Source organism: Canis aureus, chromosome 13 (genome assembly GCF_053574225.1).
Source record: "Canis aureus isolate CA01 chromosome 13, VMU_Caureus_v.1.0, whole genome shotgun sequence".
Lineage (NCBI taxonomy): Eukaryota > Metazoa > Chordata > Mammalia > Carnivora > Canidae > Canis > Canis aureus.
Window position 1 is genome coordinate 25,111,362 of NC_135623.1, and position 16,259 is coordinate 25,127,620.

The 16,259-nt window shown below is 42.3% G+C and overlaps 1 protein-coding gene across 1 annotated transcript; it reads left to right on the forward strand.

The window, feature by feature from the left end:
• The first annotated feature begins 21 nt into the window (after positions 1 to 21).
• On the forward strand, positions 22 to 15,774 carry TOX4 (TOX high mobility group box family member 4). Its single transcript, XM_077845534.1, has 9 exons — positions 22 to 128; positions 270 to 338; positions 7,745 to 7,987; positions 8,816 to 9,076; positions 9,428 to 9,658; positions 11,918 to 11,998; positions 12,533 to 13,276; positions 14,051 to 14,214; positions 15,052 to 15,774. The coding sequence occupies exons 1-9, from the start codon at positions 123 to 125 to the stop codon at positions 15,110 to 15,112; spliced, it is 1,860 nt and encodes a 619-aa protein (XP_077701660.1). The 5' UTR covers positions 22 to 122; the 3' UTR covers positions 15,113 to 15,774.
• The last annotated feature ends 485 nt before the right edge of the window (positions 15,775 to 16,259 follow it).

Here is a 16,259-nt window from a genome sequence, read left to right on the forward strand (position 1 = left end):
CCGCGCGGCGCTCCCGCCAATCAGCGGACAGCGACGCGCCGCCTGGCGGAAGTGACGCAAGGCAGGAGGCGGGGGCGGGGGGTCGATGAGGGGGCTGAGACGGAGGTAGCCGTTGTGTGAAGATGGAGGTAGGGGCCTGGGTGGCGGAGCGCGGCCGGCCGGGTGGGAGCGAAGGCGGGGAGGGGCGCGGGGGCGGGGGCAGAAGCCTCGCTCCCCGCTGACCGCCCGCCCCGCCTAACCTAGCCCCGCGGCTGTCTTTTGGTTTCCAGTTTCCCGGAGGAAATGACAATTACCTGACGATCACTGGGCCCTCGCACCCCTTCCTGTCGGGGGCCGAGGTGAGCACGGGCTGCCGACGCTGCGGGGGGGGGGGGGGGGCGGGGGAGGGCGACCCTGACCTGGGGTCATGGCCGGGAGCATTTCCGCCCGCGCGCGGGGCCAGCGCGGTGCCGCGGGAGCCGTCGGCCGGACCCGCTCCCGGTTGCGGTCCAGGGTCGGGGGTCGCGACGTCTGTCCGCAGGGCTTGTTCTGCCGGTGGCGGGAGGGGAGGCGGCAGCTGCCCACAGCCGCGCGGGGCGTGGGGGCGCGCGTGGGGCTCGGCGTCCCGGCAGGGCCTCGCCTTGGGCGGCGGCCAGGCGGCGCTGGAAGGGGAGGTGGCGGTGGTGGCGGGCGCTCTACGAGGCGCGCGGAAGCCTCGCCTCGGACCCCGCGACGGGGACGCCCGCCGGGGCGGGGCAACGCAGAGATGGGGAGCAGGCAGAAGTCAGTCCCTTGGTCTTGAGCTTTTTGGGGTTTTAGGGTTTTGGGGGGGTTGTTGCTTTTTTTTTTTGAGATCCTCCGTACTTTTTCCCCCCAAAGTAATGTGAACCACTTGCATCGGGTTTTGTTGTTGTTGTTTGTTTTTGTTTTGTTTTGTTTTGTTTTGTTGTCCTAAGAATTTTAGTTGCTGTTGAATCGGGCTTACCCTGTGTGACCCCTTAATATTTTCAGGGATGAGAATTAGACTGAAAAGGGGACAGGTGCCAGTCTGAACCTTTGCTGCCTGCCATTCACCGGTTATTGTTGTCCTCTTACGGAGGGCAAAGTGTAAACTCCAGTGAACAAGGGATTTAGAAATGACACAAAACGAAACCTCTGTGATGCTTTCCAGTCGCGTTTTGCCAGTTTCTTGTAAAGTGACATCTCCATGGTTTTAGTTTCGTTATTTGGAGGGTTGTTAAGTCTTCTGTGGGCCCCATTCCCCGTGAAAGTGCATCGTTGCCAATTTCTTCTGAATCAGGTTTAAATCTAGAGTGTGGTGAATTTCGCACAGGCCTCTATCCTTTGGTTTTGTTTTTGTGACTTAAATTAAGAAAACAAAATTATTTTGCCAAGAAGCTCACGACTAAATTTCAGTGTCTTCTTTTTTTTTTTTTTAGCTTAGGTCTTTGTCATTGCTAACAGTTCTTCTCATTACAGCTTCACTTTCCCTTCACCCCCCCTTTTTTTTTTTTTTTTTGACTTTTATTTCAGTTGGCTTGTGGTTTTTGTTGTATCTGGTCTTATTGTGAACCACCCCTAATATAACTTAGAACTAAGTTAAAGGTGATGTTTTTACATTTTTCTTTTAGAAACAGTGATATTTTGAGTTTTTTTGCAAGAAAAAAGATATTTTTTTGTATTATATTTTGCCCCAAAAATACTAACCATAAAAATTTTTTGAAAAATTGGACTTCATTGAAGTTAGGAACTCTTTTTCATCAAAAGACATCATTAAGAAGTTAACTAGGTATATCACAGACTGGGAGAAGATATTTTAATACACATATCTGACACATTCAGGATATATCAAATACTTACATAGAGTAAAAGAATCTAATTCAAAAATGGGCAAAAATATTTGACCACACACTTCACAAAAGAGGGTTTCCAAATTGATATTAGCCATATGAAAGAGTGTCATCATTCATCAGGGAAGTGGCACTTAAAATTATAACAAGCACGACTGTATACCCACTAGAATGGTTAGAATTAAAAACACTGACAATTACAAGATTTTGCAAGGCTATACATAACTTTTTTTTTTTTTAAGATTTCTTATTTATTCATCAAAGAGAGAGTGAGAGCATGGGGGCAGGGGCAGGGCTTGAGGGAGGGGAAGAAGTAGACTCCTGGCTGAGCAGGGAGCCAGATGTGGGGCTTGATCCCAGGGCCCCAGGATCATGACCTGAACCAAAGGCAGATGCTTAACCAACTGAGCCACCCAGGGTGCCCAGGATGTAGATAACTCTTAATCATTGCTGATGAAAGTGTAAACTGATTCAGTCACTTTGGATAACTGGCAATTTCTGCTAAAGATGAACATATACCTACCCTATGACCCCTCAGTTACACTCCTTGATGAAAGAAATGAGAAATTCACCAGAAACTGTACATAGCAACTTTACACGTAATAGCTAAGTACTGGAAACAACCTAGATGTGTATAAACTGGTACATTTCTAGAAAGGGACACTACACAGCAATAAAAAAGGACATCAACTACTAAATGTACCTCAAGTGATCTCAAAAATATATGGTGTTTAGTAAAAAGCCTGAGATAAAAGAATAGCCACTATAATAAGTTCATGTTTTTAATGAATATTAGGAACGGACAATGTGAAACTATGGTAATTGAAATCAGAATAATAGTGCCTGTTGTGAAAAGGAGAGAGTATTGATTGGGGAAGAGTATGAAAAAATCTTTTACAGTGATAGAAATGTTCCATATCTTTGATCTGGATGATGATTAATTGGATATTTACATATATAAAGATTCTTTGAGTTACATACCTTACATCTGCATACTTAATTTTACCTAAATAAAATAAATGATACTAAAGATTTCTAAGGAATAAGTATCCAGAGAGGAAGGTGTAGCATCTATTATATTATAGTATTGCTAGAGACAGGAAAGTTCTGCTATCTGAAGAGAGTTTATTAATCTTTCTGTTTCCCTCATTCAGGTTGCCTCTTCTACAATGATACTGTGCTTTGAGCACTTTTTGGGAAATAATGCAAAGATACCTTTTTTTTTTTTAAGATTTTATTTATTCACAAGAGACACACACAGAGAAGCAGAGACACAGGCAGAGGGAGAAGCAGGCTTCATGCAGGGAGCCTGATGTGGGACTTGAACCTGGGACTCCAGGATCACACCCTGGGCTGAAGGCAGATGCTCAACCACTGAGCCACCCAGGGATCCCCCAAAGATACCTATTTTTAATTAGGAAAAGTACTTACGATATTAGAACCATTTATTTATTTCAGGCTGTATAGTTAAAATTTTCACTACTATAGCATTTTTTAAGAACCATGAATCATCTCAATGATCCATCGTACCGATGTACTATGAGTAAATACGTATTGGATTAAGGTAAATTTCTTAAAAATGAGTAATCTAGGGATCCCTGGGTGGCGCAGCGGTTTGGCGCCTGCCTTTGGCCCAGGGCGCGATCCTGGAGACCCGGGATCGAATCCCACATCGGGCTCCGGGTGCATGGAGCCTGCTTCTCCCTCTGCCTGTGTCTCTGCCTCTCTCTCTCTCTCTCTCTCTCTGTGACCATCATAAATAAATAAATAAATAAATAAATAAATAAATAAATAAATAAATAAATTTAAATAAATAAATAAAAATGAGTAATCTACACTATTTAAAGAAATACTGGGTTGTATGTTTTGGCATGGGGAAATAGGAAAAGAGAGGAAAGTCATATTTTTTATTTTTTGGTTCTCTGAACATCCAGAGCTGAATACTCTTGTTTATAACTGTAATTCCCAAATCGTTTCCTCCCTCAAAAAAGCCCATAAATTTAAGAGAGAAGGAAAAGAAAGCTGAGACGGTAGCTCCATCATGTTCCTGTTTTCTCCTTCTGGGTTGAAATCATTTATTTTTACCTGAATATTTCCTACAATTTTATCTATGTTTTATATGTAATAGAGTATGCCCTAGTAATGTAGTAGATCCACTAAAATAAAATAACTAGCTTTTCATTATTGGTTTTTCCCCATAATGTTATAGATCATTTATGGTAGTAAAAGAGATTTAGAGTGAATCTCTGGTGTTATTCTAGCCCGTGGTTTTACGCCTCTGTATTCTTGATAATTTCTATTTACTTTTTTTATTTTTTATTTTATTTTTTTTAATTTTTACTTATTTATGATAGTCACAGAGAGAGAGAGAGAGAGAGAGGGGCAGAGACACAGGCAGAGGGAGAAGCAGGCTCCATGCACCGGGAGCCCGACATGGGATTCGATCCCAGGTCTCCAGGATCGCGCCCTGGGCCAAAGGCAGGCGCCAAACTGCTGCGCCACCCAGGGATCCCCACTATTTACTTTTTTTACTTCAGGAAGAAACAAATAAGCAAATCAACCCCCCCCCCCCCAAAAAAAAAAAAAACAATATTAAAGCTGTGGATACTGAATGACAAAGCTGTTTCCACATTCCAGGGGGTGGTGCATACAAAGAATGCCTTGTTTATTTGATACAATGGGATCTCCGCTTGTCTGTTCTTTTAGTGTAGTCCATGAGAGCCCTCCAGATGGTTTATGAGGGGTAGTCCTTTTCAGAACACTGGTCTCTTGTTTCAGATATGAAATTTTACTTTTTCAAGTTCTCTTTAACGAATAGTATCATTTTCATACCTTGGCAGAGTTGCCTTTTTATTTGTTCTGTTAAGCAGAAAAGGATAGACATCTTTTGCTTTCTCAGATCAATCTGTATCTTGTTAAAAAAAAAAAAAATTGAAAACTAGTGGGACGCCTGGGTGGCTCAGCAGTTGAGCATCTGCCTTCAGCTCAGGGCGTGATCCTGGAAACCCTGGATCATGTCCCACATCGGGCTCCCCGCAGGGAGCCTGCTTCTCCCTCTGCCTGTGTCTCTGCCTCTCTCTGTGTCTCTCAGGAATAAATACTACTACTGTCATACAGCTATTAATCTCAGTACAGTAAATGTTTCCCCTGATCCTTTTTCCCATAACTTTGCTCCTATGACAATTTGGTAGAAATCTTTGGGATCCCTGGGTGGCGCAGCGGTTTAGCGCCTGCCTTTGGCCCAGGGCGCGATCCTGGAGACCTGGGATCGAATCCCATGTTGGGCTCCGGGTGCATGGAGCCTGCTTCTCCCTCTGCCTGTGTCTCTGCCTCTCTCTCTCTGTGTGACTATCATAAATAAATAAAAATTAAAAAAAAAAAAAAAGAAATCTTTGTACTCTCTTCTTGAAAAATCTCACATAAACCTAAACTGAAATTTCAGAGAGAGTCATGGACCTGAAGTTCAGAACTTTTTCACACAATAACAAGAATTATAAACTGTGTACTGAGAAAAAGTTCAGTTCTTGGGGAGATTTTTATTTTCCCATCAAGAACTGCTTGCTATGTTCCTTGTGCCACTCTCATCTTACATCTCAGACAACTACCAAATTTTTATTATATTAAGTAAAATAGTAAGGATCTTGGAGGAAGAAAATGTAGAAATGAAGCTGTATCCATCTTTTTGTCTTCTAGGAAACATTTTTCAGTTTGCTAATGTGATAAAGAGAGATTAGGCATTTCACAGACATACTTTTTTCACCCTAGTTTCTACTAGATGGAAATATTCTTTCCAGCAATGTCTTTTCTTTTTTTTTTTTTTTTTTTAAGATTTTGTTGATTTACTCATGAGAGACACAGAGAGAGGCAGAGAGACACAAGCAGAGGGAGAAGCGGGCTCCATGCTGGGAGCTGGATGCGGGATTTATCCAGGGACTCCAGGATCGCACCCTGGGCTGAAGGCAGGCGCTAAACCGCTGAGCCACCTGGGGATCCCTCCAGCAATGTCTTCATTAAAATAAAAATTGTGGGGCACCTGGCTGGCTCAATCGGAAGAGCAGAAGAGCGAGCGAGTCTTGACTCAGGGTCTTGAGTTCAAGCCCCACATTGAGTGTAGAGATTACTTAAATAAATAAAACTTAAGAAATAAAATTAAAACGGTGATATTAATGAGGCCCTTTCTGAGGAACTCTTTAAAATGCATCGTTTAGGGCAGCCTGGGTGGCTCAGCAGTTTAGCGCCGCTTTCAGCCCAGGGCGCCATCCTGGAGACCCAGAATCTAGTCCCACATCAGGCTCCCTGCATGGAGCCTGCTTCTCCCTGTGCGTGTGCCTGTGCCCCCCACCCCCACCCCGGTCTGTCTCTCATGAATAAATAAATAAAATCTTTAAAAATAATAAAATGCATCATTTAATCATGGGAAAGAAGCATGGATACCTATTCAATTTGATATGAATGAGTTGATATTTACTATTCCATGTGATAGGTTAATTGCATTTAAAGTTTCCAAAATTCCAATTCTCTATAACTAATTAGCAGATTGGGGCACCTGGGTGGTTCAGTCAGTTGGGTGTCTGCCTTCAGCTTGGGTTGTGATCCCTGGGTCCTGGGATCAAGCCTGGCATTGGGCTCCCTGCTGAGCAGAGAGCCTGCTTCTCCTTCTCCTCTGCTTGGTCTGTCTCTCTCTCTCTCTCTCTCTCTCTCTCTCTGAGCCGAATTAATAAATAGATAAAAATCATAGAATAAAAAAAAAAAAGCAGGTCACAAGTTAATAATTACAATATCATCATTAATAGCAGTGGTTTATAGTTCTTAAACAACTATAGATATGAAATAATGTGATGAGGTTTTGTTACTGAATCTCATTAATTATAATAATATAAGTAGATTGCCATTACAGCTCTTATTTTATAGATGAGGAAAACCCCTTCCGAGTCATATAGTAAGTGGCAAAGCTGGAACCTGAACCCAGACCTCTCTGACACCAAAGTCTCTTGCAAGTATTTATAATGTTGGCATTTCAGTTTTTTAGTGTCAAGAAGGAACTGTAGCATTTAATGTATCTTAGTTCAGACATTGGTCTGTTCTGGGTCTCTGAAGAGTAGACCCACTCAGTATAGAAAGACTATGTATTACTATAGTTGAGTTCAGAGGAAGGAATTGAGGTTTATAGCCAGCTGGAGTAGCCCTTTTCTCCTCCTCTTGCAGAAAGGCTCTGTCAGAGCAAGACTAGGAATGTTAGAGAACCAGTTTGCCTGTTGGCTCTAGGTTTTTCTCCTCAGTATTAGACTTACCTTGGCATTGTTGGGTTTTCCAAGAATGCTGTACGAATGAGAATAGTACTTGTTATGATTTCTTTTTTTTTTTTTTTTTGAGAATATTACTTGTTATGATTTCTAAGATGGAACTCTTAAGTGTAGATATTTTAGAAGAGGATATCATTCTCATGACAGTACCTTTTAGGATTTGCTTCAAAGGAACCTAAAAACAAAGTATAATTATCTGGTTGACAATGAATTTCTGTGGTCTAATAGTTCGAGTAACTGCTATTAGAATCTTTTGGGAGTTTTTGATCACCATAGGCAAAACAATTTACATTAAGACGTGGGTCCTTACCAACAGTGCTGAAAGAGTCACTCATTAGAACAGTAAGCATGATAGGACAACTGAGATAAAGGCAGATTTTAAAAACTGGAAACTGTGATTGATTTTGGCAGCCTTGTATTTGCCTTATGACCAAGGCTGTGAGGAAGAAGAGAGGTTTATTTGTAAAATTAAATAGGTCCTAAGAAATTGATAACAAAAATAGGACGCAGGCTGGAAAAAGGTGCACTAAGAAAGCAGTGCCCAGCTGTTCTTGACTTGGCGGTATGCCGGTCCTCTTTCCACTAATTGTCTTTCCTTTTCTCCCCCTACAGACATTCCATACTCCGAGCTTGGGAGATGAGGAATTTGAAATCCCACCTATCTCCTTGGATTCTGACCCCTCGCTGGCTGTCTCGGATGTGGTCGGCCACTTTGATGACCTAGCAGACCCCTCCTCCTCCCAGGATGGCAGCTTTTCAGCCCAGTATGGGGTCCAGACATTGGACATGCCTGTGGGCATGACCCATGGCTTGATGGAGCAGGGCGGGGGGCTCCTGAGTGGGGGCTTGACCATGGTAAGGGCAAGACGTTATCAGGCCTCCCAGGCTGTGGGCACGGTGCTGGGCAGACACGGGCAACTCTCCCTGCTACCACACTTGGATATTACTTGGTTCTCATCCTGTGGTTAAAGGCTCACCAGCAAAGATTTAATTTCCCCTCAAGGAAAATTGAGTCAAAACTTGAAAATGATTTAAAAATCAGTGTTGACCCTGATATGAAAATGATTGTGATGGGCGGGGGGGAGGTTGGTGTGTTTTTTTCCCTTCTGCTATTGGCTTCACATCCTAGGATTAAAATGTGAGTGTGATAGCTGGCATATTCTTTATTCAAAACCATCCGAACCAAATGTATTGATTGTGGAGTAGTCGGTGTTACACATCAGTGTATTGGGTTTCCAGCACACCTTATCAACACATCTTCACACTATATTTGATGCCAAACATCTCTAACATTGGCTTTATCCACTCTTGATCGTGTTGCAACTTTTAAAACCATTATTATAGAGAGTACAGGGAGGAAGTTTTTCTTTACCCTATGTGTAATCACTACCTCCAGATTACGGAATAACTTATTTGTTCTTTAACTTGTCCAAAATTAAGACTTCTCCGGTTATTTTTCATGATTTTGGAACAGGCTTTTAGTACAAAGAAGTGATTTTAATTAAATTTCTGTACTTTATTAAAAAGTTTAATATATTTTATATATAATTATTTGATGTTTAGTCTTTTAAAAGATGATACAGTCTGGGTAAGCAAGGGTTTATAAACTGTCCTGAATTCAGTGGGGGGAAAGAGTGGTGTTTTTTATATTTAGTGTTTAATTAGTCCTTCTGCTTCTCTCAGGACTTGGACCATTCTATAGGAACTCAGTATAGTGCCAACCCACCTGTTACAATTGATGTACCAATGGCAGACATGACATCTGGCTTGATGGGGCATAGCCAGTTGACCACCATTGATCAGTCAGAACTGAGTTCTCAACTTGGTTTGAGCTTAGGGGGTGGCACCATCCTGCCACCTGCCCAGTCACCTGAGGATCGTCTTTCAACCACCCCTTCACCTACTAGTTCACTTCATGAGGATGGTGTTGAGGATTTCCGGAGGGTGAGGCATTCCCTGCCAAAATAAATCTGCCATGATATTCTGGGATAAAACTCTTGGCATACAGAGCCTACTCAGTAGTATTTGCTCCTGCCCTGCCATCTCCTCTGCTCTTTTCTGGGTATGGGGTCCTGCCTCTCAGTCTCCAGTTTATAATGCTTTTCCCAATCCCCACTCTAATTGGTCCTCACATACTTTACTAATGTCTTAATCCTATTGCCTCTTTTTAGCATTTCTGAAAATTCCATCCATGTGCCTAGTTAGTTCCCCCCATATAAAAGTCCTTTTTTTACAGTTCTACAGACATGATACTTCCCTCTTCCCTTTTGTAATTCTCTCTTTTCTCCCCTGCAGCAAGTTCCCAGCCAGAAGACCGTTGTGGTGGAAGCAGGAAAAAAGCAGAAGGCCCCAAAGAAGAGAAAAAAGAAAGATCCTAATGAACCCCAGAAGCCAGTTTCAGCATATGCTTTATTCTTTCGTGATACACAGGCTGCCATCAAGGGACAGAATCCCAATGCCACTTTTGGGGAGGTTTCAAAAATTGTGGCCTCCATGTGGGATAGTCTTGGAGAGGAGCAAAAACAGGTGAACAAAACATGGAGAGACTAGTGGGTAGTGAATGTCCTAGAAATTCTTAAGTAGGGGGATAAACTAAGTTTTCTTTTAACTTTTTAAGTTATTTAATATCAACTCTTTGTTAGTAGCATTCACAGATCATTCTGTCTTAGAAGTTGCAGCCATCCACTGAATCCAGAATGCAAATCTAAAATTACTAATTTTTATAAAAACACTGAATCTAATTTAACTAAACTCCATTTTTTCCCCATCTGTAAAATTAGGCCATTCCTTGGTAAATTGCATCTCTAAAATCCACTAGCCTAAACTTGAACTTAGAGTTTTATTTAGTTCATGGTTTTCTCATTGGCCTAATATAAATTTAAAAACTATAGTTAATTTCTCTAAATTTAATATAGATTTTAAAAAGTAGAGGCCCCTGAATGGCTTTGTTGGCTAAGCATCCGAATCTTGGTTTCAGCTCAGGTTGTGCATGATCTTAGGGTTGTGAGATTCAGCCCCACATTGGGCTCTGCACTGGGTGTGGAGCCTAAGATTCTCTTTCTCTCTGCATCCCCTCCCCGCTCCATTCCCCTCTCGCTCTCAAAATACGTGAAAATTATGATGTAAATATGTGTACAATTATATGTGTAAATATATGATACAGTTAATATTGAAGATGGCTAGAATTATCATTGTCCTGTCATTTGCCCCAGATCTTGTGTCAAAGTGAGTCTGCTACTTAATACTTCTTTTTAAAGATTTTATTTATTTGAGAGGGAGTGCACACAAGTGGGGTGAGAGGCAAAGGGAAAAGCAGATTCCCTGCTGAACGGAAAGCCTGATGCAGGGGCTTGATCACAGGATCACAACCTGAGCCTAAGGCAGACGCCCAAGAGACTGAGCCACCCACATGCCCCATGCTATTTAATATTTGAAACAAAGGCTGAAATTTATTAACTTCTAGGAATTACTATTGCTGCTCAACAAACCACAAATTTAATAGCTTTAAATAGTGGCAGTTTATTATTTCTCATGATAATGTAAATTGGTTAGATGGTTTTCTTCATGTTGCCTGGGCTCATTCTTGTGGTGGTAGTCAGGTGACTGCTGGTATGGCTGACGGAGGTGACCTTGCTCTCCTGTCTGACATTTGGTTTAGATTCCTGCTCATTCACTTGGCTTCTCCTTCAAAAGGCTAGACTGATTTCTTTATAGTATGGCAGACTTAGAGCAAGGTCTCTCTGTCACTTTCTTAGGGTCAAAGCAATTTGTAGAGCTATCCCAGATTCTGAGTAAGGGGAAATAGGTTTCAGCCCTTGATGGGAAAAGTATGCAAGATGGGAGTTCTTGTGGCCATCATATGTTGCAAATAATTTGCCAAATTCCTTAAGGGGGAGTATACCCATTAGACACAATCCCAGGCTGAGCAGACTGTTGATCTTATACAATGTTTGGATCCAAAATTTTTTTAGTTACAAAAAGTGGGCATGAGTTTGTGTTAGCTTTAGAAGTGTTGTTGTTGGGGGTCTAGGTGGCTCAGTAATGGAGCGCCTGCCTTCGGCCCAGGGCGTGACCCCAGGGTCCTAGGATCAAATCCCACATCAGGCTCCCTGCAGGGAGCCTGCTTCTCCCTCTGCCTGTGTCTCTGCCTCTTTCTGTGTCTCTCATGAATAAATAAGATCTTAAAAGAAAACTTGACTTTTTTTTTTTTTTAAGATTTTATCCATTTATTCCTGAGAGACACAGGCAGAGGGAGAAGCAGGCTACCCAGGACTCCAGGATCATGCCCCGAGCTCAAGGCAGACGCCCAACCGCTGAGCCACCCAGGCGTTCTGAAACTTTGACTTTAGGGGGGAAAAAAGTGTAGTTGTTCTGGCAAGATTTCTTGATTGACTTTTAGATGCATGGTCACTTGCAAAGTCTGCCATAGAGGTTGTCTTGGTTATCAGCTTCCAGAACTGTTTGTATGTATGTATGTATGTATGTATTTATTTATTTATGATAATCACACAGAGAGAGAGAGAGAGGCAGAGACATAGGCAGAGGGAGAAGCAGGCTCCATGCACTGGGAGCGCGACGTGGGATTCGATCCCAGGTCTCCAGGATTGCGCCCTGGGCCAAAGGCAGGCGCTAAACCGCTGCGCCACCCAGGGATCCCTCCAGAACTGTTTTTGCTAAAAAGAGTTGGCAATATTTAACTGAATTGTCATTCATTGATAAATAACATAGAATTTGTCTTTTCTAGGGACATGGGGACTTTTTAAACAGTCTCTCCTTTTCCGATAGGTGTATAAGAGGAAAACTGAAGCTGCCAAGAAAGAGTATCTGAAGGCTCTGGCTGCATATAAAGACAATCAAGAGTGTCAGGTAAGAGGGTTGTTTAAGCCAATAAAAAGAGGTGCCTGGGTGGCTGTTAGTTAAGCACCTGCCTTCAGCCCAGGTCATGATTGCATGTTCCTGGGATCGAGCCCTACATGGGGCTCCCTGCTCAGTGGGGAGCCTGCTTCTCCCACTCCCCCAGCTCATGCTCACACACGCGTGCTCTTTCTCTTTGTCAACTAATCTTTAAAAAAAATAAACCAGTAAAAATATTTTTGGAGCTGATTATTAGCAGTTATAAGAAGTAAATACCACCCCAAATTTGTGGGACTTATTAATACTATGTAATATTAAAAGCTTAAAAGTATAATACGTTTCCTGTTGTTTCCATCATAAATTTTGCCACAATCTGAGTTTATCTCCATTATTTACAGTTACTCCATTATTTACTCCCACAGCTCTTAGATCTTTTCTTGGGAGGTGATTAGTGTAGTGAATGTGTTCTGGGGAGGAGAGTAAATTTCCCAATGACTTGGTGGGTGTTTTGTTTTTTGTTTTTTTTTTGTTTTTTTGGTCTCTTAGGCCACTGTGGAAACAGTAGAATTGGATCCAGTGCCACCGTCACAGACGCCTTCTCCACCTCCTATGGCTACTGTTGACCCAGCATCTCCAGCACCAGCCACAACAGAGCCCCCTGCCCTGTCCCCTTCCATTGTTGTTAACTCCACTCTTTCCTCGTATGTGGCAAACCAGGCATCTTCTGGGGCCGGAGGTCAGCCCAATATCACCAAGTTGATTATTACCAAACAGATGTTACCCTCTTCTATTACTATGTCTCAAGGAGGGATGGTTACTGTTATCCCAGCCACAGTGGTGACCTCCCGGGGGATCCAACTAGGCCAAACCAGTACAGCCACCATCCAGCCCAGTCAGCAAGCCCAAATTGTCACTCGCTCAGTGTTGCAGGCAGCGGCAGCAGCAGCTGCTTCTATGCAACTGCCTCCACCTCGACTACAACCCCCTCCACTGCAACAGATGCCTCAGCCCCCCACTCAGCAGCAAGTGACCATCCTTCAGCAGCCTCCCCCACTTCAGGCCATGCAACAGCCTCCACCTCAGAAAGTCCGAATCAATTTACAGCAACAGCCACCTCCTCTGCAGATCAAAATTGTACCTCCACCCACTCTGAAAATGCAGACAACCTTAGTCCCACCAACTGTGGAAAGTAGTCCTGAGCGGCCTGTGAACAACAGCCCTGAGGCCCACACAGTAGAGGAAACCTCTCCTGAGACGATCTGTGAGATGATCACAGATGTAGTTCCTGAGGTGAGCCTGTTTTTCAAGTCTTTCTCCAGATCAGGAGAAAGAATTATTTTGGTTGCCCCAATAAAAGTGGAGGTTGCTACTAGCATTTAATGTCTGGCAATCAGGAATTCTCCTAGGACTTCCCTGCGACTGTGACTTGTACGCATGATAGTATGTAGTGTTTTTGGTGAGAAACATTAAGGAGGATATTCTGTGCCAGACCTTAACTAAGCAGAAGTCATACTGCAGTTCTCTGAGAGAGAATATCGTCTAAGCATAGTGTTATTTTTCAGAGGTGTCTATCCAGTGGAAGAACTTAAATCTCCAAAACTGTGGATTTAAGATCTTGCATTTCTATGTTTCCGCTGCTTGGCTTAATGTTTTAAGCAGAGGATGGATGGCTAGAAAAAAATTGGTTTATATCATTGAATCTTTTCAAAGAGACATAAACAGATGCCAGTTACCCTAGTTTTAATTTGTACATCACCGGTAGTCATTAAAAAAAAATACATCTATGGGTCTGTTTGGAGACTCTAGGTCCACAATTAAAAATTAAAGAGTACTGGCATGTGGCCAGCATTCCGCCAGTTGGAAGACTTGATGTCAGTCTGCTTGGCAAAATTTTAAAGCTGCGTATAGAAAGGGAGACCAAGCACTCCTCTTTTATAACTCTACCCCCATATGTGAAGGATTGTAATACCTGGTGCTCCGTTGACTCCCAGAGTTAATTTGATCAGCCGGCTAGTTAAGTAAGTAGCAATCTGATTCATTTTTGGTGCTCTCTCCCTCTCATAGGTTGAATCTCCTTCTCAAATGGATGTTGAATTGGTGAGTGGGTCTCCTGTGACGCTCTCACCCCAGCCTCGATGTGTGAGGTCCGGCTGTGAGAACCCTCCGGTTGTGAGTAAGGACTGGGACAATGAGTACTGCAGCAATGAATGTGTGGTGAAGCACTGCAGGTGAGTTTACAGTTTGCCTTCTTATAATTCAGGTATTGCTAAGTTAACTGTTGGAAAACATGGCAAACCTGAGCATATAATCAGCATCACCCGACCTTAGGTAGACTAGATTTTTATATATATGTCTGATTATGGAGGCTACTAGAAAAGGTCCCCTGCTTAAGAAGAGCTTACATTTGCCACATAGACAGGTGATATAATTAGCAGTTTCTGCTTTTTGGTTACATTATATTCAGTTACATATGCTCTTGTAAAAAATTATAACACTTTAAGTCGTTAGATTACAGATATTAGCTTAGCTTCTTTCCTTAGCAGAAATCCAACCACTCGGAATTAGAATTTGAGGAGGGGGACACCTGGGTGGCTCAGTGATGGAGCATCTGCCTTTGGCTCAGGGCATGATCCCAGAGTCCCACATCGGGCATGGAGCCTGCTTTTCCTCCCTCTGCCTGTGTCTCTGATTTTCTGTGTTTCTCATGAATTAATAAAAAAAATAAAAATAAAAAACTTGAGGAGGACCATTATGCCAAGTGCTAAGTAGCACAATAAGGTGCCAGGTATGGCAGGAGTAGGGGTGGATGGTAGGGGCAAGAGAAGTTCTGAAGATTTTGCCCATCTCCCCAGTTTTCCTGGGATTTACCTTTATCTATGAAACAAGTATTGGTACTTAGTCAAATCGTCTTCAGTAAATTAGGACAGCCTAAACTTTCTAGGCTCACTGTCCTTATATTCCTATTGGGTGATATCATTTTATCTTAATGAAGCTATTTGAGAGAGTTTAAAACACTATATCTAGGCTGTAATTCTAAATTTATATGTATCTCTCTTCTCTCTTAGGGATGTCTTCTTGGCCTGGGTGGCTTCTAGAAATTCAAACACAGTGGTGTTTGTGAAGTAGTCCTTCCTGTTCTCCAAGCCAGTGAAGATTTATCTGCTGGGAATGTCTAAGAGCCTCTTTTTAAAACAAGCTGAGCTTCTGGTAGTCCCTGATCTCAACCCATGACAGTCTTTGTGCTTCTCCTCTTTCAGTCTCTTCATCAGGGGCCAGTGTGGAGCAAGGCCGGGGAGTTTGCTGTAACCTGGAACTGCTTTTTACTTTCAAGTACAAGCAGAGATACCAATGAGCATAGCAGAGGAAAGGTGAAGGGAATATGGACAAGCAGAACATAGGGGTGGTACTGGTGGGGGCTGAGGAAATGCAATATAATTGTCATAGGACATGCCTCAACAGTTATTAAAATGATGGGAGAAGACTCAGCTTTGAGCCTAGGATAAAACACTGTGCATCCATTTTAAAGGGTATAAAAGGTTGCATTAAAGGTTACCTCTTAAACAGGAATGATTGCTATCACACCTCTACATTGCTTTGAGAACTAAAGTTTTCAACAGAGTAGGCACACTGGACTATAGGGAAAATACCATCACCTAGGAGTTTATTTATTTCTCTTTACAAATAATGTTATTTCTATGACCATCCTCCTTGCAGTTACCACATTTTATGAGTGTAAGGGGCAGAAGTCTATATCCTTAATATAAGAAGTTTTACCAAAGTCTAAAGAAGTTGTGTTCACTTGTGTTTAATGAAATCTCTCTTAAAAAAATAGGCTAGAGGTGTTTTCACTTACATAATATGTAGGCTTTCTGTACAGTGTAGGAATTCATTTAAATTTAATGTAAGATAGGCTTATTTTTCTTAGAAGTATGTAAAGGAAAAAAAAGACCAGCAAAGCCACAGTTGTAACACAATAAACTATTTAGAGCATGTTAGCCCTAATAACCTTAAGTGAAATCAGATCTTACCTTGAGAAAAAGCTGTCCTAGAGAACCCCCTTCTTGATTACGATGTTCATGTAGTACTAACTGCTAATCACTTTGATCCTATACAGTATAATCAACATTTTAATGCTTTGTGTCCACTCATTTAGTTAGAACCCTTACAACCCAATGAGGTAGATAGTATTCTCAGCTTACATATAAGAAATCCTACTGAGAGATAAGTTACACAAGATCACACACTGTTAAGTGGCAGAGCCAGATTTTGACCT